The sequence below is a fragment of the Microtus oregoni genome, unplaced genomic scaffold (genome assembly GCF_018167655.1).
Source record: "Microtus oregoni isolate MIOR12 unplaced genomic scaffold, Mior012 000000F_ref0000247, whole genome shotgun sequence".
NCBI classification, from domain to species: domain Eukaryota; kingdom Metazoa; phylum Chordata; class Mammalia; order Rodentia; family Cricetidae; genus Microtus; species Microtus oregoni.
This window is the reverse complement of record NW_024543059.1, coordinates 8036514-8057417: the sequence shown is the minus strand read 5'-3', so window position 1 is coordinate 8057417 and position 20904 is coordinate 8036514. Positions and strand designations below refer to the sequence as shown.

Sequence of the window (20904 nt, the reverse complement as noted above, 5' to 3'; positions counted from 1 at the left end):
ACACCGTTTCTCCCTCTCCATTTGCCGCTTCATTTCCCGTCTGCAAAATGCTTTCGGGACTCTCTGCAGCTGTCATCTGGGAAACATCACAGCTTTCCACAACAGGGGGAAGAAATTGCTATTTCAGCACCAGTGATTGGTCTTTGGGCTCTTTCCTGGAGAAGCAGAGCTGCCAGTAACAAATCTCAAGCCAGGCTGCTTAATGACTATAACAAAGCAAGTAGGCATCGAGTAGGAATTTCAAAGAGAGAACCATAGGACTGGACAATGCTTATTCTACCCACTATAAAATTCTGCCCACAGACAGGAGAACAGCCTGCCACCTTTCATGAGATGGGGTGCTGTCCCTTCCACCTGGATTCAGTTACTACAGCAGCTTCATGGCTTTTCTGGTGTCAGGCTAATAAGCAGTTCTCTTTTCCACCCGGAGAAAAAGGAAGGGAACTCTTTCCAAATCAAATCTGCCAAAGTTTCTGCTCAACCCTCAATGTGTCAAGACTTACTAAACACATACAAAATAAGGACAACGGCTTATTTTTATTTGTCTGACAAGCAGTTTTTATTTAAGCAGTAGCATCATGTATGAAGTCTAAGTTTGGACTTATTCCTTTTATACTCTTCTGTAAACATGCCACTATGTTCGATTCCATATTTTTTTCTTTTACCAAAGAGCCATTTAAATCTGCCCTCATTCAGGGAAAGTTCATTCTCCATGACCTCAGGCAATGTTTCAGAATCACTAAAGTTCTCATTGCTCATAATGCCCTGGAGTGCAAAGACAAGGCGGATTCTCATCCAAAACTGCAAGGGAGCTGGGTACCTTGCTAGACCTACTATGTAAAACAATTGTACTTTAGGAAATGTGACTTCAAATGTTGGATTTACTCCTTTATTCCCCTCTATTCCAATATTTTTCAATCCTAGACACGGATGTTGTCCCTGATACAAGGGATTCATAATTACACACCTTGTTTCACTCGAGGTCCCCTTTCCTTTGTGATAGTGAGAAATATTTAGGTGAGAAGCTAAAGAATTTAAAAATACTTAAAACCATGAGCTAAATGCTACGGTGAGTAAATTAATTGGTTGCTATAAGGACATAATCTTTGTGAAGTTTAAGAACACATGCGGTATATTTATGCTTCTTTGGTCTGACCTATCGTATTCCCTCCACCCTGATTTGAATGCAGGTTTCCCGAGAAGAGAGTCCTTGTCTGTAACTCTCACAGTTCCTCAGACAAGAAGGCACAATTATCCACCCATTACCTCTTAGGCCATTGTTTCCTTTTTGTCTACATCCACCAATTGCTCTATTTCCAACAAACACAAGCCCATCTCTTCGTTCCATCTCCAGTACCTTTATTCTGCTGGAAGCCACCAACACTTCTAGTACCATCTTCATGAAGCCAGACGTCCTATTTTCAGATTTAAATATATGGCCTGAACATTAGTCTTTATGATTGAATGGAATGGCGTTAGAACGACCTAGGAGATTGAGGCATAGTGAGAATTAACTGAGGGGAGAGGATACACTCTGAATATCTGCCTTATTATCTGTGCGCTAAGGGCTTGCATGGGGGGGGGGCGGGGACGGAAAGACCAAGCCAGCTGAGTGTAAGCGTTCTCCTTCCCCTGATTCCTGGCTCAGTATGATGTGAGCTGCTCTTCTCAGCTATGCCTTTGTGGCTCTGATAGATGGAACCCTTTGAAAGCTAGAGCCAGAATAAATCATTCCCCTGGTTAAGTTTTTCTGTCAAGCATTTCTTTTTTTTTACCACTGCCCTCCTTCCTGCTTCATTCCATCCTCCGTGGCCCTACTTTTGTTCCTGCTATACACCTGGCTCATTCATGCCATAGCACAGTTGTATCTGTTGTGTTCTCAGCTTTGAAAGAATTTTTCTTCATTTAGCTACATTATTTTGTCTCTAATATCTGGCCTTAAAGCAATCCCTTTCAAAAAGCCCAACACGATCCCTTAACGCAAAGTAGCTACCAAGTATGCATCATGTGTTACTTTCCCTGGTCATCTGTAGAGCATGTATGACTGGTGTATTTCTTTCCATCAAATATGTTAGAGACAAAATTTACATTTCATCATTAACATCTGTCCACGGAATTATCTAAGCACATGACAACCAAATATTCTCTAACATGCTGTGGCATTACTCAAAATCAAATAAACAATGAATTGTTTCTTTATAGTAATATAAAAATAATCATATAACAATTTATACATTGTGCGTACTTATTTATTTTCTACAAAAATTAAAATAGTAAGCTTTTTAGAGAAGAAACATTGTCTTATTATTTCATCTATAACTAATAGAAAAGGGCTAAGTCCATAGTAGTTGTTCAATCAAAGTGAAATAACAGTATTATTGAATAAAAGCATGAACAAATTAACAGGAAAATATTGTGTTGGGCTTGTTAGTAATGGAATATGTATCATTTTGCTGCCCAAATTTGAATTCTGATAGCTCAAAGATCTTCTTAACTTCAAACCTATAATTACTGGAATGATTTGATTCTGGCAAAGGTTGTGAGCAATTCCCCATACAGCAGATAATGCTAAATTGCCTGAAGCTACTAATTTCCAAGAGAAGATGATTGGCAAGGTTGTTCTCTGACCTTTCCTAAGCTTTAAAAATCAGCTGCTATTGTTTTTGTGATTTTATATTTTCCAAACTCTCCATTTTTTCCTAAGCTTAATCACATTCCACAACATAAACTCAAATTGATTTTGTGATGAACTCTCATGGCATATTTTGAAATTTCTGGTGACATTTTGTGATCCCATGAAAGCAAACTGGCTCTTTCTTTACAAATATATGCTTGATCTCTTACATCATTCTTCAGCCACAGACATGAATACAGAGGCCTGGGGTTGGAGGCATGAGGATAAGGGCAAGAAGAAGGTCACCCTTGCTTACAAAAGACCATCTGACTTTTCAGTATATGGTCCATTGAAATTCATAATTTTCTCTTCGGAGTCCAAAGCAATCCACTGTTGTCTGTGATTTGGACTTTTTTGGCATGACCTTAAAACTGTCAATGAAACTTCATTTACGAGCATAACAGAACAGAGGATTCTATAATAAGAAGTTTTGTGGCATTACTTAGTAAAAGTGTCTGCCCGCAAGGGTAGAGAAGCTTCCAGAAGGTAAGAGAAAGCAACAATTAAAGTGACACACTTCTTTCCGATGGCTCCTGTGACAACTGTACTGGTCTCTGGTGGTGATTTTTGACCACTTAGCAGTTTTCCGTTTATGAAACATGCCAACCATATCTTCTCTTGCACACATAACCTCTAGAAATATGCTCATTAGATACAGCTCTATTTTCAAATGGAAAAGTTGGGTAGATATGGTTTTATTTGTCTCATTGAAAACAAAAATTCCTACTGTAATTACATTTTCATTGTTTTAGAAATACAGATAGATGATTTAATATATTGAAGTAGGTTAATCAGCCATACATTAATAATAATCAGAAGAATTTAGTCTTAAAGAGAAATTTAAATATTTAAAGTTTTATAGTCATAGAGAATTTGGGGAAACATAACACTTTATTTATACATGCACTTTTGTTTCATATAACTCTCTGGGCATGGAGCATAAGGTCTAACATTAAAATATATCAGGCTAAAACTCTGAGAAAATGTGAAAAAGAAACGTAAATTCAAGGAGGAAAATGAATGACAACTCAAGCAAATCTTGCCATTCAGATTTCTTATTGCAAGCACAGCCTCCTATCAGCATATAGTTATTGTCCACTGGTGGTACGTGAAATAGTGATGTCATAGAGAAGTGGTGTTCTTCAATTTCCAGAAGGCCAGAAATTAACATTAAATGCTAATATTTATATTCAGGATTAAACAAGATGCTATTTTGAAACATACAAAATGGAGCTCATTGGGGGTTTTTGTTCGTTTTGTTTGTTTGTAGGGCTGAAGACCAATTGGTAGAGGAGATCAAAGTGAAGATGTAGAGAGGGTTGATCAGAGGGAGAAAAGCATAAGAAAGTAGGAGCTAGGAATTGTATTCCTTAGTGCTGGATTCATGGAACAAGAAGAGGATTAAACAGATTTGCTTTGGTTACGTATCCTATACTGGTGATGTTAGTAGATGTGTTTTGGTTATTTTTGGTTGAGGTATTGTGAGAGACTCAAACTGGAATTTGACAAGGAAGAATTGCGAAGGAAATATATAGAGAGGATGTGCACAAAGTGCTCTTCTGGTAGGCATGGCTCATACTTTGCTTATTAACTGTACTGACAAACAAGTCGGTAGAATGGGAAGAGCGGTCACAGGTCTCAAATCCTGCAATCTGTAACGAAAATTATTTTAGTGCCGCTAGCGAACAGTTGCTTTTCAACTTTATTAAAGGCAAAAATAGAAATCTTTTATTTAATGGACGGATTAATCATCAAGTCATTGCTCATCATGCAAAAAATAATCATTGCACATCAGCAAAAAAAGTATTTCAGGTTTTTCTTTTATTTCTAGGCGATGAACCATAGCGGTTTTGGGGGTTGGCACTGTGCACGCCTTTCTCTGGAGTGTGGGGAACAGCAATGGCATGAGCTTGAGTGTGAACAGAGGAGCTTCGGGTGGCTGCAGTCGCCCTTTCGGGCAGGTGAGCTGTAGATCTAAAACTTCAATACTAAACCTGGTCAAGTAGTCACTGAAATATAAATTACTCAAACAGGAAGCCTCTGCTCGAACTTACATCCTGAAGTTAAAAATAATTCAGAATGTCATCTTAAGTCATTATTTTTACTCATTCTCTCACAGAGCAATAGCAAAATTGTCCTAGTTTTCCTCCTAGCAAGATTTCTGACAGTTTCAAACCCGTGTGTCCAGCTTCCTGCTCAACATCTGCTCTCAAATTCCTCACCGACATTAGAAACCCAAGGTCGTCCAAAATGGAACCATTGAGTTCTGTTCCAACTCTGCCTCCCCTCCAGGCTTCGCCACTTGCCACACTTCAGAACTCAATGTCATCCCAACACTGTGATGAGATCTTATACTCCACACCAATAGAAAAGATAAAAAGAATCCATGTACTTAAATGTGAGAATACAATAAATAGATTGATTGATGATGGGATTATTAATGCTTTTAACTTATGAAATACTTGCATTTTCAAAGATTTCTGTAAGAAACATGAATTACTTTACATAATTATCTTCAAACACAAAGTTACTGGATTCTTTTATCTTAATACCGGGTTGTTAAATGACTAGATTGCAATCCACACCAATGAGTAATTTTCTCACAAAATGATTTACATGCCATTTTGATAAAATACATTTATTAAAGATTTACTTTTGTTTTAAGTGTGTGTGTGTGCCCATGCGCACATGTGTGTCTGCTTGTGGGTATATTCACATGAGTACAGGTGCCTCAGTAGGCTACAAGAGAGTGTTGAGTTTCCTGGAGCTGGGGTGACAGGTGTTGCTAAGCCATCTGATGTGTGTGCTGGGAACCAAACTTGGGTCCTCTACAAAAGCAGAACATGCTCTCGCTTCTGAGCCATGTCTCTATCCCTAGTGCTTTAAGTTTTAATATTGTGGCTTGCATGTTGGTAGGGCTTTGTGTCCATAGAGTCTTAAGTATATGCCCTGTTAATCATATGCAAATAACTGTTGCTACATGCTATACTGGGAAAGACGTGGGCAGATTTTGAGTCTCAGCCATTTATACATAAATGAGCACAGTGAGGTCTTTGTAATAAGATAAGAGAAAGACTTCTCAGATGATTTAAGTTTCTATTATGGATAAGACACAGTACTGGGTGTTATAATGAGGAGACTAGTGAACGAAGAAGAGAACATTAGACACACAGAATACTGCTTTATTGAGGGGACTTAAAGAGTCTCATATTTTCTTTCTTAAGGTGCATCTGTCAATAAAATGGCAGTCATCTAAACAAATAATTTAGGTATCATTAAGAAGACAGAGGAATAAACATTGCAAACTCAATGTAAGTAATCCTAGAAGCCAATAGCACTATAGGCAACATATGTACTTATTAATTTTAGTTCTATTGGGCCTGAAAACTAGGAGCATATTTCCTGTATCATACTTTCCAGTTATCATTTATGGGATTAATATTCATGGTCCTTGTAAGAAAAATCTATAAACGCAGGTCAAGCATATCCCTCGAGTTTGCTTCTATCAAAGCCAAGTAGATATAGCTGGGATTTGCCAACCCAAAGGATTGGACTGTGCTTTTATGGCTATGTGAACTCCTCCCAAGTTCATATCCACAGAGCTAACAATGCCAGCCTGGCGCACAATACTGGGCTCCAAAGTGCCCCAAAGAATTATGTTAAGAAGTAGGTGGAGCTTTGGTATGTAAATTGTAGCACCATGTATATTTTTTTAAGGGCCTTCTCAGGGAAAGAAGGAAGATGTGTTTGGGGAGGGGCTGTGAATGGAGAGTGCTCTCCAGATGCTGAAAATTCCGGGTGTAACATATCTGAATGTGACTTTCCACGTCACCTTCTCTGCGAAACTAAAGTATAATTTGTTTTTCCTGGTGAGATGGCGGTCACGAGTAGGGTAGATCATATAACAGATGTCACAGAGGATGAGGGGTACCCTGTACCCAAGGTTGCCTGGCATGCAATAGCTCAGAAGTCCATGTGAGACTACTTTTGACCACCGCCTCTGCTTCTGCCAACATCGGTGTCAACCCGGTACTTACCATTCTATAGCCTCAGTGAAGCTGAAGTCCTCTCCCTAAGTGAACTTTAGTGAGCCTCTTCTCACAAACGCTCTGACCTTGGGATTCAGGTTCCACCCTTGTTAGATTTGTGTGGCTGTTTTTAGCAAGAATCCTGCCAAAGCAGCTTAGGAAGAATCTCTCAATCTGGTATCTGATCACCAGAGCCTTCAGAAATAATCCGGTTAGGTCAATTTAGCAAACATCTCTCCTCTTGCCCAAGTGCTTTCTCGTATCAGTTTCCTGTCTACCAAACGTGACCCTACTCCTTGTCTGAAAAATCTCCATTTCTCTATGTGGGATTTAGACACGATCCCATTCCTATATTGAAGCCTCTTTTTCCCCTATTGCAATAGTCCTCAAATAAAATCTGTTCTTGTCAGTTTAACTACTGCCTTGCCTTGGCTCTATTTGTTTTTTATTCCAGTAGGGGAGGAGAGCCAGTGGCTCTAACACTTTTATGATTTAAGCATCTAACTGTTAAGCTTATTTACAGTGACGTCACACTTTCAGGAATGGCAACACGCCTTCTTGAGAGGTTATTGAAAATAAATCAGAACTAGTGGCATGATGTGTAAACTTGAAATCAACTCTTGCCTATAAAAATTGCTTTAAGGACTAGGTCTTCTGAGAACTGGAAATTCTTTCTGAACAAAAACTTAATTTCCTGGCCATGGTAATAATATTCTGAACTTCTCAGATTCGCAACAATCATCAGACATCTAGAATATAATTATGAAATGAAATACTCTTCAAGTTCTTCCACAGTGATCATTTTATGGATAAAGATGGTATAGTGAAGAAGGCTCTGGAACCTTCCTAGGGCCTTTTAGTTATGGAGGGTCTCCAGGTCTTCCACTTTATTAGAGTAGCAGAAGGTTCTTTTAGCTTTTACTCAGAGTTAGTTGCAGATATAAAGACAATGCAGAAGTTTCTCCCTGTGCATACAGCATGGGCTAGAACTGAGTCGGAAGCTTTAGAGCCCAGGATACCAATTTAAGGGATATGTACATTGCTCCTGCATCTTAGCAACCCCATCATCCCTCTGGGAGGAGGCGATAGGCTAGTCTGCCTTTTCCTTTAGTCTAATTAGATAAGTAGATTTCATGAGATACTCTGGATCAATCCTTGTGACGTTTAAAGGAACACAGCAATTTATTTTCAACTTTAAAATCAGAAATGCTACCTATTGGATAGTACCTAGAGTGTTGGCTACCTATTGGATAGTACCTAGAGTGTTGGCTACCTATTGGATAGTACCTAGAGTGTTGGCATTTTAATATCTGGGCATATGGCCAAATGCCTGCTGGCATGTTCAGGAAATATTATATGGCTTACATATATATATATATATATATATATATATATATATATATATGATGGAGGAAGGTCATTGGCTAATAAAGGAACTGCCTTGGCCCATTTGATTGGTTAGAAGATAGGTGGGAGGAGTAAACAGAACAGAACGCTGGGAGGAAGAGGAAGTGAGCTCAGACTCCACAGCTCTCCTCTCGGGAGGAGATGCCTCAGAGAGATGCCATGCCCCGCTCCCGGGCAGACACTCGCCATGAAGCTCCGACCCAGGATGGACTAGGCTAGAATCTTCCCGGTAAGACCGGTTCTCACAGATTATTAGAGATGGGTTGATCGGGATATCAGAATTAGCCAGTAAGGGCTAGAGCTAAAGGGCCAAGCAGTGTTTAAATGAATACAGTTTGTGTGTTGTTATTTCGGGGCATAAGCTAGCCAGGCGGCTGGGGTGCCAGGGACGCAGCCCCGCCGCCCCAATTACTACATATATATATATATATATATATATATATATATATATAGAGAGAGAGAGAGAGAGAGAGAGAGCCTGATGGTTGAGCTTCAGGGATGGAAAGGAAATGATCCAAATATAATTAAATTTAAAAATTGTTTCCAATAGTAAAAAAAAAGTTAAAAACAGCAGCGAATCATAGATTTCAGCAGACAACATGAGGAAGCTATTTGTAAATATTTTATAACAAAAAAGAATGGCAGAGTAGGTTTTATAATTAAAGCTTTAGTGACATATAATTTACAAGCTTTGCTCTTTTTTAGGTATATAATATAGAGTTTTATCCAGCACATGAACAGAACAGAACAGGTCCAACACAATCAAAGGAGTCTTTATCAAAAGGATGTGGTAGGAGGAGCTAAAGAGGGGGGATCACAATGGAAACTTGAACTGCTCTGCTTTGAGGACAGAAGACATGTTTATGAGGCAGTGGATGCAAGTGCTCTTCAGAAACTGGGGGTAAAATGTTATAAAACAAACAAAAACAACAAGAAAACAATTGCTCTCAGAGAGCCTTAAATTGCCCTGTCGACATCTTGTCCTAGGAAGCTTGATTTTGGATTCTGACATGTAGTGTCACAGAACGGCATATCTGCATTACTTGAAGCCACAAGCCCTGTCAGCTTGTTACAGCAAAGGCAATAAACTGGTACCGATGTAGTTCACCTACCCTCACACTGTGTTGTTTCTATTGTTGAGTTGTAGCAGTTTTTTAAAGATTCTGGCTACAATAAAATTATCAGATATATTATTTGAAAATATTTTTCTTCTGGTTTAGAAGATTGCTTTATAACCTTGATCATGTGTTTTGAAAACAAAGAAAGTTTTTAGGTGAAGTCCAATTTATCTTTGTTTCTGTTTGTTACTTTGCTTATATATTAGGAAATCATTGCCTAATCTAAGGTCATAAAGATTTATTCTTATGCTTTTAAATTTTCATATTTTTCTGAGGCAGGGCTTCTCTGCATAGCCTGCATAGCCCTAGCTGTTCCAGAACTTACTCCAAAGACTTGGATGGCCTCGAACTTGCAGAGATTTACCTGCCTTTGTCTCCCGAATGCTGACATTAAAAGCATGCACCAGGATACCTGGCAAGTTTCATAGTTTTAATTTAGGTTCATGAATCATGTTGAGTTAAAGTTTGTATATGGTGTGAGGTAGGGACACAGATTCATTGTTTGGCGTATAGAGACCCAGAATTCTGAAAACAACAACAACAAATTTGCTTGCCACCAAAGTAGTTCGGTCATCTCGTATCCAAATGTGTAGTGAGAGGCCAAATGGGAGAAATCCTGAGGGCTTGTCTGAAGCTCTAAACAGTGGCAGGTGGGTGCCTAGTGTCCCCACAGACGTGCAGGTGGAATTATCACTTAGACATTTTCTCATGCAATATTAAAATGTTGGGGACATCCTGTTGACAGTCACTTCACGGTTCCTTTTGAAAACAGGTTTTTCTCTTTTCCAAGTAGGTTGTCCCCACATGAAGACTGATGAGGGAGTGAGGGTAAACCAAAGAAATGAGAGGACTGTTCCCACTTCCTCTACTTTATGTTTTTGTGGCTAGAGATGGGTGGGGACAATCTGTGAGTCATCTGAAGTTCCCGCCATTGCCCCTTCTAAGGCGGCCACTGGTACCACATGCCGTGAACAGAGGACTCCCTCCTCAGTGGGATCTTCTGCTCAAAGTCACAGCTGGGTTTATGACCTGCTTTCACAGCAGAATAACAAAGAAGGAAAAGTTGGCTTAACTCCGAAGCCACCCAAAGTCTCCACTTTGGAATGGAAAATCCAGCCTGATCATAGTTATGCGAATGCCATAATTGGTTGACCTAACGGTAAAAACTGACATCTTGTACAGGATGACTCATGAAGTTCCTATCTGCAATCAGAGGCACTCATGGAACTGCAAAATAGAGTACACTCTAGTGGTAAGCGATCTCATATCATTTCACTTGCTGGCAAAGTTTTACTTCCTTAGACTGCCTGAAAGTGTGTTCTTCAATATGAGGTTCACACTATCACGCCAGAAGATTCACTTTGTCCAACTTGGTGCCTGTGATTTTTCAGACAAAGATTCAAAGTGAGGTTTATTTTCTCTGCTTCTAGCTATATGATATCTTCACTTCCCCATGATTACCAATCTTTATTCATCAACCTTTTCACCATCCTGTCTTTTCCTCTTCTCTGTTTCCCTCAATCTTCCTTACTTCCTTCCCTTTTTCACATGTTATCTTAAATAATTTGTGACTTAATGAATATAAATCAATGAGACCACAAGAGTATGACTGTTCCAGGACAGAAAGAAAGATAATGTTGTAGTTTACACATAGAGAATACATTCTATTCAACCTGTCAGTAGGGTGCGATCTCAGCACATTAATTAATATTACTGTTTAAAATGAACATGCACATTGTCTTGGCATTGTATAAGCACTCTTGCTTGTAAGCAGACATAGAGATAATAAATGAAGCAATAGACCTAAAGAAAATAACACTTTTATTTTCATTCTGTCAAGAAATAGAAATGATCATGTTGAGGGCTAGGAGATTAAATTGTGTCACTTGTCAAGAAACTGGCAAGCAGCCCTCTTCTGCACTTTGTTTTTATGCTGTGGACAGGTTTAATAAATGCACCATTGTGTAAAATGTCATCACTGCATGGCCAAGCAGAGGTTGTCATGTGATAGCTCTTCCTTAGGAAGACATGTCAAAATTAGTCATTGGCAAGCTAGGGGCATCAGACTACACTGAAGGCATTTTAAGTTTCAGATACAAGGACAGAGATAAAACACATTCTTCAGAAGATGGAAACGTATCTATTTTTCCCTGAAAGAAAATTAATGACCTTTCAATCACATTTTAATTATTCAAGCCAAGGAATGCTATCCAATCATAGCGACTGCTTCTAGAAGGCAAAATACCAGTGACTAGTAAGTTCTTCAAAGTTCCATCTTACTCTTAATTAAATACCGGGAAAGGATACATAGAAATCCACTACTGGTTACTACTGTATATATGTGAGCATGAAGAATAAAGACAACATACTTTGAGAAATGTTTGCTCCACCACTATTGGTCTAAGCAAAGAATTTGTACAAGGCTCTGGGTATTGGGGCGGGTGTCATACTATAAGCTTTCCTAGCACTGTGTTTATTCTTAGCTTTTGAAGGCTTGGGTCTCAAGCTAAGTGTTCTGCTGAGGTGCTGGGTCTGCAGATAAATGAGTTACTTTGGGAGTCTCCCATTTTACCCAATGCCTTCATGAATCTACTCTTCCATGGAACCTTCTCCGTAAGTTTTTTGAGTCCCATGGCCATATGCCAAATGTGCATATGTCAAGGGAGGCAACCAGAAAATGGATGGCTTCAACGGGACAAAGGCCACATAGTTATGAAACCCAGGTCCTCTTATTCTAAATATTGTACTGATTTCTGGGAGAACCAATGAGACTAAACCTCACCTTGGAGTCTGGTTTATCTGGGGAGAAGCCTACTTCTCAATTTACATATGCTTTAAACCTGTACAACTGCATTATTTTGGGTTTAGTTTAGCATGTAAAAGAAAGTTTCTCATGCTTGTACAATTTCCAGAAACACACACACATGCGCACACAAACCTGCAAATTACATATTCATATTCCATCATTCCTTAGACACTTACTAGATACTAGCAGCTTAAAATATCATTTTCATTTTTAAAGCAACTTTTAATATCATGTCATGATATAACCAGTAGAAAAGAGGACTCAAAAAGACAGGTACAAGAAACTTGGAGAGGGAAAAAAGAATGAAATGGGGCCAAAGGTCACGTAGAAGGGCAGCTAAGGAGAAAGGGAAGTGTTACCAGCACTTCTTGATTGCCTATTACGTGACTGACAAAGCTGTGGACTTAAGGCAATCTCATTGAACCTTCAGAATGCCTCGTGACATAGCCATTCCTATCATCTGACAGAAGACACCAATAAGGGAAGTTTCATTCTGCCAAGGTCAGTTCTGTTTGTAACAGGTACCAGAAACCCTGCCTTCCAAGTTTGCACAGTGCCCTTTCCTCAGTGTCCTCAGGACTAGGGGCCAAACAAAGCACTCCTTGGAGCCTGTTACACCAGCCCTATACACTGCTCCTGTCACGCTGAGAAAATGCTTACATGGCCTTAGTTTGGACCTGTGTATGACTCTGTTTTGACAGTACGTCAGACAGCTCATGATTTGAGTCAGGACATTTTGATGTTTTATGTCAAATATTTTATGCCTAGCCTCACTTTCCTCCACTATAAAATGAGAGCCTTGAACTTGGTTTCCTCCCCAATTTTAATAATCGATATTTAAACCATAAGCCAGATTTTCTGCTGATAGATGTCTTTGAACTCTAGATGTCTCTACATCCGTCAAGAATATGGGAGAGAGTAGCCTTAGTAATATTTTAAGGATCTGTCAAAATGAAAGGGAGACCCAAGAGTTCTCTCATATAGACAAAGGATGTACTCTAGATCAAGGACTATGTATTTCTTGTTGTTTAAGGGAGGAAATTAGGACAGAAATTTTCAGATTTTTCAATGCACAACCCTGGGAGGTGTCATTCACACAGCCTGGGAGACCATAATAAGGGCTAATGAACAAAGATCAGAATAAAGGAAATTGTAGCTCAAGATACAAATACAAATGCTCCATGCATAATGAAGGTTCTACAAATGTTGCCTTTTAGGGTTCTATGCAACTTAATTGTGAGATTAAGTTTTCATGGGATTTCCACTCATGACTTCAGGCAACAGGGGCGATTTGTCTCAGAAATGCGGATATCTATTCCTAACTGCAGAGCAAGCGGGTAGCAAAGGAACTGCTACATCTCAAGCCCAGAGGCAGCAGCATTTACCAGGAGGTGAGCAGTCCTTCTCTTTCAGATAGTAAACAGTTGAGCATGCTCATCAAGGCCCACACATTTCTAAGGTCTCATTCCCATAACCAGTTTGGGATTTTTTTTTTTTTTTTGGCCTGTTCCACCTTCATTGGGGTAGAGTATCATGTTGTAGCCTGGGCTGGCCTGGCAACACCTTTAAGAATCACCTTTTAGCTGAGGCTGTTCTCAAACTCATGGCAATCCTCCTGCACCAGCACCAGCATCTCAAGTGCTGGGATTATCGGCATAAGTCAGCATACCCAGCTCATGTCTAAACATATGAAATAGAGCTTATATAGGATCCAACTCTAGCAAACACAAGCTCCTCTTGACTTAGAAAATTGCACTTCATATTTCAAACCTCTCACTGCTCAATATGGATATTTCATCTCCGAAAATCATTGAGATCAATTGGAAATTCAATTGTCACAAAGCATGCATTTCATATGGAAATCTTTTCTGGGTGAAACCACAGGCAAATGAGCCTGAAAAAAAATGCAGCTCTCCTCCCCCAGCTGGAAAGATGCAGCTATCTAATGAAACCCCTGCATCAGAACAGTCTGACAGGGAACACGTGGCTTTGCCTATTTCAAAGGGAAAATAGCAGAACAGGTTATTGGTGTGTAATGAAAACAGACTGAGCCAGGGCGTGACATTTGTATTCCTGGTGCTCAGGTCACATTTCCCACTGTGACAGCATGCTGGCCAAATCTGTCTTTATCTACAGGACCTGACTTCACTATTAGGCATACTAACTTCTTTACCAAGCCCGAAGAAGGCTTCTCTTAGATCTTTCCTTGGAGGCCTTGACCACGAGCTTTGACTTTAGCCCACTCAGTCCAGTTTCAGACAGAATTGTCCTGAATCAATTTGCAAGCTTTCTTCTCCCTGGCATTACATTCTTCCCTTTAGTATCTTATTACCGTGGCCTCCCTTCAGCCAGGATCTTGTCTTATGGCTGATAAGTTTTCAAGATATTCTCTCTCTTGATATCTCACCCATCCTTAGCTACATGGTCACAGTTGTTTTTGTGCACTCAGGTATGCATTCCTCTTCCTTTTCCTGCTGTAAGCTCTGCACCCTACTAACCCTTCTTGAAAAAGATCCCTTATACTCTTTAATAAGCCTCATAAATTTCCTCCTTTAACATCCTCCCTATCATCCATATCAATTTTCCCTTTCTTCTTCTCTACCTATTTATTAATATCAAAGGCATCCATTCAGCAAGCATTTATTAAGCCACTTATGTCTACATGATAGATGATGTAAAGATATAACCAGGTATAGTGGCATGCTATTATAACCCCAGCAGTTGGCAGTTTTAGGCAATAGTACCACAAGTGTGAGGATATCCTTGCCTATATTGTGAGATTTTGTTTAAAAATAATAAAAATCTATTGATATAATTAAATCTTCTTGGCCTATGTGGATCTTTAATCAGGTAGGGTCATATTATATATTATACATTATTATGTATTATATAATAAATAAACTATTTGTAGGATGGCTTCCATTAGCTTCTGAGCCCTTATTTCTTTTGGCGTTTTAGAGGTTGTTTTTAATTCCTGATTGCATTTTAAATTATTTATTAATTTCTCTCTGTGGGTGATTGCTATTTCCACACTTATTTCTAGGTTCTAACAGAGCAGGGCCTCTGCTCCAGCAGCCACTGCTCTTCCCCAAGTGCTACCTTGACTCTCCTCCACCCTAAACTCGGCACAGGCTTCTCCCAAAGCTGCTATTGTTCTCTTCTCGCAGATAATTTTCTCTTTCCCCGTGTTCCAGCTTAGACTGATGCACTTACTTAAGGTCTTGTCCAATTATATTTTAAGATCTAGAATCTTCCAATAAGGCAGTTGTTCTGACTCTCTCTAAATATCTATAGAACACCCTACGAAGGCTATTGTATCCATGTCTGTAACAGCACGGTTTCCTAATGCTAGGTACAGTGTTGATTCTCGATACTATATTGCTGACTCATTAATTAATATTATCACTCTTTCAAAATAGACAGAGGGCCCTACGGGGATCAAAGGTATATCTATATCTCCTCCCCCGCTGTCTGATCCCATGTCACATTTGATAGCTCCCAACATGCATAGATTAAATCTGACATGAAATTCAGCAAGTAGGGACAGGTTTGCAGAGTTACTACAGAAAGCTTTGATAACCTTCAAAGTCCAGACTTCTACAGAATTCTCATTCTCCAAAGGTGCCAGTGTGACTCGCGGATGCAGCGGATCCATGCCCCAAGTCATTTTCATGCTTCCGGTCATTACCTGAGTCTCCCGTCCTCTGCTGCAGCACCTCCCGGAATAATCTTCGTAATAAATATGCCAGGGTCATCTCCAATGTGGGGATTATCTGTCCCTCCAGCAATACTGAATCCCAGGCCAGAATTTCCCTGTAGGAACAATAAGTGGATATTAAATGATGTGCTGCCGTCTACAACCCAGCTCCCCTTGCTTTTGCTGTTATCATGTTACCACTCAAATGGAGACATGGGGATAGCATTCTCATACACAAAGTCATGATGCTCTGTCAGCAGACAAAGCAAGGTCAGAACTCTTGTATCTTTGCTTTGCAGTAACTCAAGGGGTGGTGTGATTTTTTTTTTTTTACTTAACAACGCTTCTTTTGTGCAGCAATTAAGAGAGCCATGAATTCATAAGAAAGAAAACTTGAAAATAAAGCATGTGGGAAATGCAAAGATTCAGATATGAAAATATCCATTTGCATGAGAAATGGAAAGAAGTTACATAAAAATCAAGATGTGTCAGGACAGTGAAATTTGTGCGGCTTTGCCTTGTTGCTTTTGCTTTTGATGCTCAATGGATTACTTGCCAATCAAGGGCTCCTAGGCAACACACTCAGAATCAGATGGTAGGGCCCCCTTCGAAAGTCACACGAGATGCTTCCAGTGAGGAACAAGGTTTATTTGTAGTGGCAATAGGCAAGCTGTGTATTACTTCTTCACCATGGAAGTTTGAGTAGTTCATATTCTAATAAACTTTCATACTTCTTTAGATTACAGTAATTCAATTCAATATTCATGTATCTTCCAAAAATAAGGCATAATCAAAGTTCCCTCAGAATTCACTTATCATCTCCAAACATTGCTTAGTTACATATCACCATGGTTACATCCTGTTTCCACAATTGCATTCTGATGGTTTTTTTTTTTTTAGTTTATATTATATTTTAAGTCCTTTCCGTACATACAGGCACTTTTAAAATTAACAATTTAAATGACAAATTAATATCTCATTGCAACCATATGCTATCACTTCCTTAACAGGCCTTTTGATGGGTATTTAATTTTGTTGATGCTAGTACAACAAATACAGCTTACTCAATTTATGACTGCTTGATTAAGTTTTACTCTGGGGTAAAAACAGATAAAGAGTAAGGGTTTAACACTTAATCCTGAGAAATTAATTAGGGCACTCAATTAGTCATAAAACCTCAATGTCAAGATAAAGTCAGCTGTAAACTGAACATTATACTACAATAGCTGTCAAGGTAATGCTTAGCCATATTTTTTGTGAGTGTGCTTGGATGTGCACATCCAAGGGGTGGGGTACACACACATGTGTGTGCATATGAAAGGACCAGAGCAGAATGTTAGATGCTTTCCTCTATGACTCTCTACCCTTTTCCTGAGACATGGTCTCACTGAACATGAAGCTTGTCATTTTTGACCTAGGCTGGCTGACTGGCCAACAAGCCCTCCCCCTCCTTCTGTCTTTCTCATGACCCACTGCTGGGGCTGTAGGTGAGTGTGTCTATGCTCATGTGTGCTGCGAATCCAAGGTCTTCTTCCTAGGTGAGCAATAGCATCTCCCTGAGCAGCGAGTGCTCACATACACCTAGCTATCTCTCCAGCCCAGGCTTAGCACTTTTTGAATTTCTGAGTTTAAGAAAACCTTTTGAGGGCTCTTTTCACAGTCACACATTTATATAGAAAGCCTAAAATTTAACATTCGTCAAAAGCAAATAAAATGTTACATTTTAGGTGGGCACCACACCTGACAGATAATACCATGTGTGCACACACACACCACTGAAATAAATTATCAAAAATTAGAATACCTGGAAAGACGGTGTAGCAACTAAGAGTATATGCTGCTCCTTCAAAGGACCTGAGTTAGGTTCCCAGGACCAATGCTAAGTAGTTTACAACTGCTTGTAGCTCCAACTCCAGCCACACGAAAACCACAAAGCAGTTTTATTTCACTTGGTTTTATAAAGACAAAAGAAGTGCTCAGAAAATATGGCAGAAAGGATCCTTATTTACTCTTGTTGGGAATGAGAATTAGCACAGTCATGACACACAACAGTTGTAAAGTCCTCTGCAAACCAACAGCAGAGCTAACAGAAGCTCTAGTGCTCCCACTTTTTGTTATTCACCTGACACCTTGGCACCAATGTAGAGAGACATAAAGATGTCTGTCAAGATCTCTACAACCCCACGCTGTGATGTGCAAAATAATGAGCTAGAACTCTGGATGTACTCCTGCAATGCCATCATTGGAGGGTCTGAGGCAAGAGTATTATGAGTTCGAGGTCAGACTGACCAACACAGTAAGATTATGCTTGAAATAAATAGCCAACTTTTATGGTAAGAGTAAATGTACATCATGGGATGAAGGGATAAAGAGAATTTGGTATACTATGCTATTCAACCTATAAAGAGGAAGTGATCTTATCATTTGCAATAACGGAATTAGAAAATACTATGTTAAGTAAAATATATAAAAGACAAAAAAGATAAATATTGAATATCCTCTTATGTGAATCTAAAACTTTGGATTGCAAAAATAAGGGAAACCACTGAAGATAAGATAGACTAGATAACCAGATAACCACAAATGACAATACATGATTAAAGTAAACATACATACCTCTAAAAATATAAAAGAGGGAATGCAGATGACTAGCTATTAAGAATGCATATTGTCTAAGGGTTTCTATTGCTGTGATAAGACCTCATGGCCACAACAACTCTTATAAAGAAAAACATTTAATTAGGGTGGCTTGTAGTTTCAGAGGTTTTGTTTATTATCATCATGGCAGACAGCAAGGCAGGAAGCATCTAGACATGGAGCTGGAGAAATAACTGAGAGTTCTGCATCTTGATCCAAGGGCAACAGGAAGTAAGCTGTATGTGGGTTTGTGCACATGAGTGCAGTGCCCTTGGAGGCCTGAAGAGGTCATGGGAGCTCTCGGGGTGGAGTTACAGGCAAGCTGACCAAAACAGATGCCTGGAACCTGATTCTGGACTTTGTACAAATAATATGTTTGGTGTTTGAATGCAGTTGGCCCCCATAAGCTCGTAGGGAGTGGCACTATACTGAGGTGTGGCTTTGTTTGAGTAGGTGTGGCCTTGCTGGAGGAAGTGTGTCACCAAGGGGGTGGACTATGAGGTCTCCTATGCTCAAGTTATGCTCAGTGTAGACACACTTCATTTCCTGTTGGAGACTTATCTGGCACACAGTATTGTCCATAAAAATTTTATGAATGAGTGATTAGTTGAGACACCCACTGAGAATGTGCACAAATTGGACTAAAGGGAATACATGTCCATAATTCCTTGAGAAATGCAGTGTGGAAACAGAAGCCATTTTATCCGACATGGATGAAAGAGTGGAAAAGGCAGAGCCTGAATATTCACAATGAGGCTTAGCTCCAGAAGGAATAGTGGTGTAAGGATGGCCAGATGGAGGATGTGCTCGTTTTGAAGGGATGGGGGGGGGATGCTTCACCCAGAAAGTAGCTGATAACTCAGAAAGTATGAGGACTCAAAAGCCTATAAAGAATGAAGATGGATGACATAAGGGCTTCTTTAGGGATACCGACGACATATAAGAAAACTCATCTTGCGATAGAGAAAAGGAAATGCTTTAAGGAATTTTAGAAGGGAAAGCTGGTCATAACTGTGTTTTTAAAACATTCTGTGACTCAACAAGCCTTAAAAGCCACTGCTCTGACAATGACAGAGGAGCACTTAACCACTGTTTTGAGAACAGACTCCCAGACAGAGCATGTGGTGATCCTCCTCTCCCTACTATGCATTTCCCTGTCCCCAAACCCACGCCAAGGAAAAGGATGAATGGATGGGGAGTCCGCAATGGAAAGATGTCGATATAAACAGAGTTCCACTGGCCTGGTGTTTCTGACCTCAAGAATTCGCAAAAGCTTTCTTAGCCCTACTAAAATCAGTCCCCCAGATGGTCCTGCTTAGCCCGTTTGTGTTTTAGGAGAGGTTTATCTGAATTTAGGTAGACACTGATTTGAAGCGCTTTCCCTCCCTCCCCTTCCTGTTCCTTCCAACTGTTGCCATCAGCCTGAAACACAGTGGATTGCAGCCTAAGGAAAAGCTGCCTGCTGCTCTCCATTGTCTGAGTCATTTCCATCCCCTGACAACTGTCCCAGAGCTTCTGGCTGCAAGAGCAGGTCTCAGCTCTTCTAAGTGGCATCTCTCCATGAAAACGGGCTGACCTCTGGCTGACACTCTTAGATCCTGAAAATTGTGGCTAATAAATTGAATGTTGAAGTCCAACTCCATCAATAGAGACTAGAAGTGTCATGCAGGTGAGGGCAACACCCGTACAGGGTTCTCGGTGGGCTCTTGTGGACTTGCAGTTGTGCGGATTCCACGATTGATGCCTGTGACTGGCACCGTTCTTTCTCCCGGTTACCAGTTTTCTACACTGGCTGACTACCCTGCAAAAGCATAAGCCATTGTGTAGCTAAATGGTTCTTCCTACTGTATGGACCAGCAGCATCCCCTTTCACCAGAACAGGCGACAACTGACATTTGTTGGTATCACAAACCCCACTTCCCTAGGAAGGCTTCTATTTCTTTTTAAATTCATTCTTAAAGAAACGTTGCCAAAGAGAAAGAAAAGTCATGCTTTTGTATAATGTTCTACAGACAGGTTTTTTTTTTGTTGTTGTTTAGCAATTAAATTTTTATTGAAAATACTATTTTTATTAGCCTGTTCTAGAAATTTATCCAAGAGAAATAGCTATAGGTATTTGCAATGCTTTGTTGTGCCATTAGTTTCTAAAGAAACATACACACATAACACCTGAAATCAAACATCCATATAACAGAGACATGGTTCAAAGTGGTGTGCTGGGCTAGGGAAGTCACTCAGTGGTCAGAGCGGCTGCTGCACAAGCCTGAGTTCAAATCTCCTGATCTCGTCCGCAGCGTTTTGTGGTAGGTATTAGAGACTGAGACTGAGTCTAGGACCTTGTGCGTGCTAGGCAAATACTCTGTCACTGAGTCACACCGCTGGCCCTTTTCATTGTCAGAGAAGTGTCACCAAGCTACACAGCATAGCCTTAATCTTGCCATCCTTTGGTCTCAGACCCCCAAGTAGCTGGAGTTATAGGAATACATCAGCATTCTTGGCTTAGAAGGGGAGTTTGAAAAGCTCTAAAGTCCTAAGTA

The 20904-nt window shown here is 39.9% G+C and overlaps 1 protein-coding gene across 23 annotated transcripts in view; it reads right to left on the bottom strand.

Annotated features, from left to right (window-relative positions):
• The window catches only part of Dlg2 (discs large MAGUK scaffold protein 2), a 1645338-nt gene that overhangs the window by 464679 nt on the left and 1159755 nt on the right, over nt 1–20904 (bottom strand). For all 23 annotated transcript variants that reach the window (XM_041643707.1, XM_041642302.1, XM_041642110.1 and 20 more), the window contains one exon: nt 15722–15846. In XM_041643707.1, coding sequence (XP_041499641.1) covers nt 15722–15846 — 125 coding nt within the window. The remainder of the gene's footprint in view (nt 1–15721; nt 15847–20904) is intronic.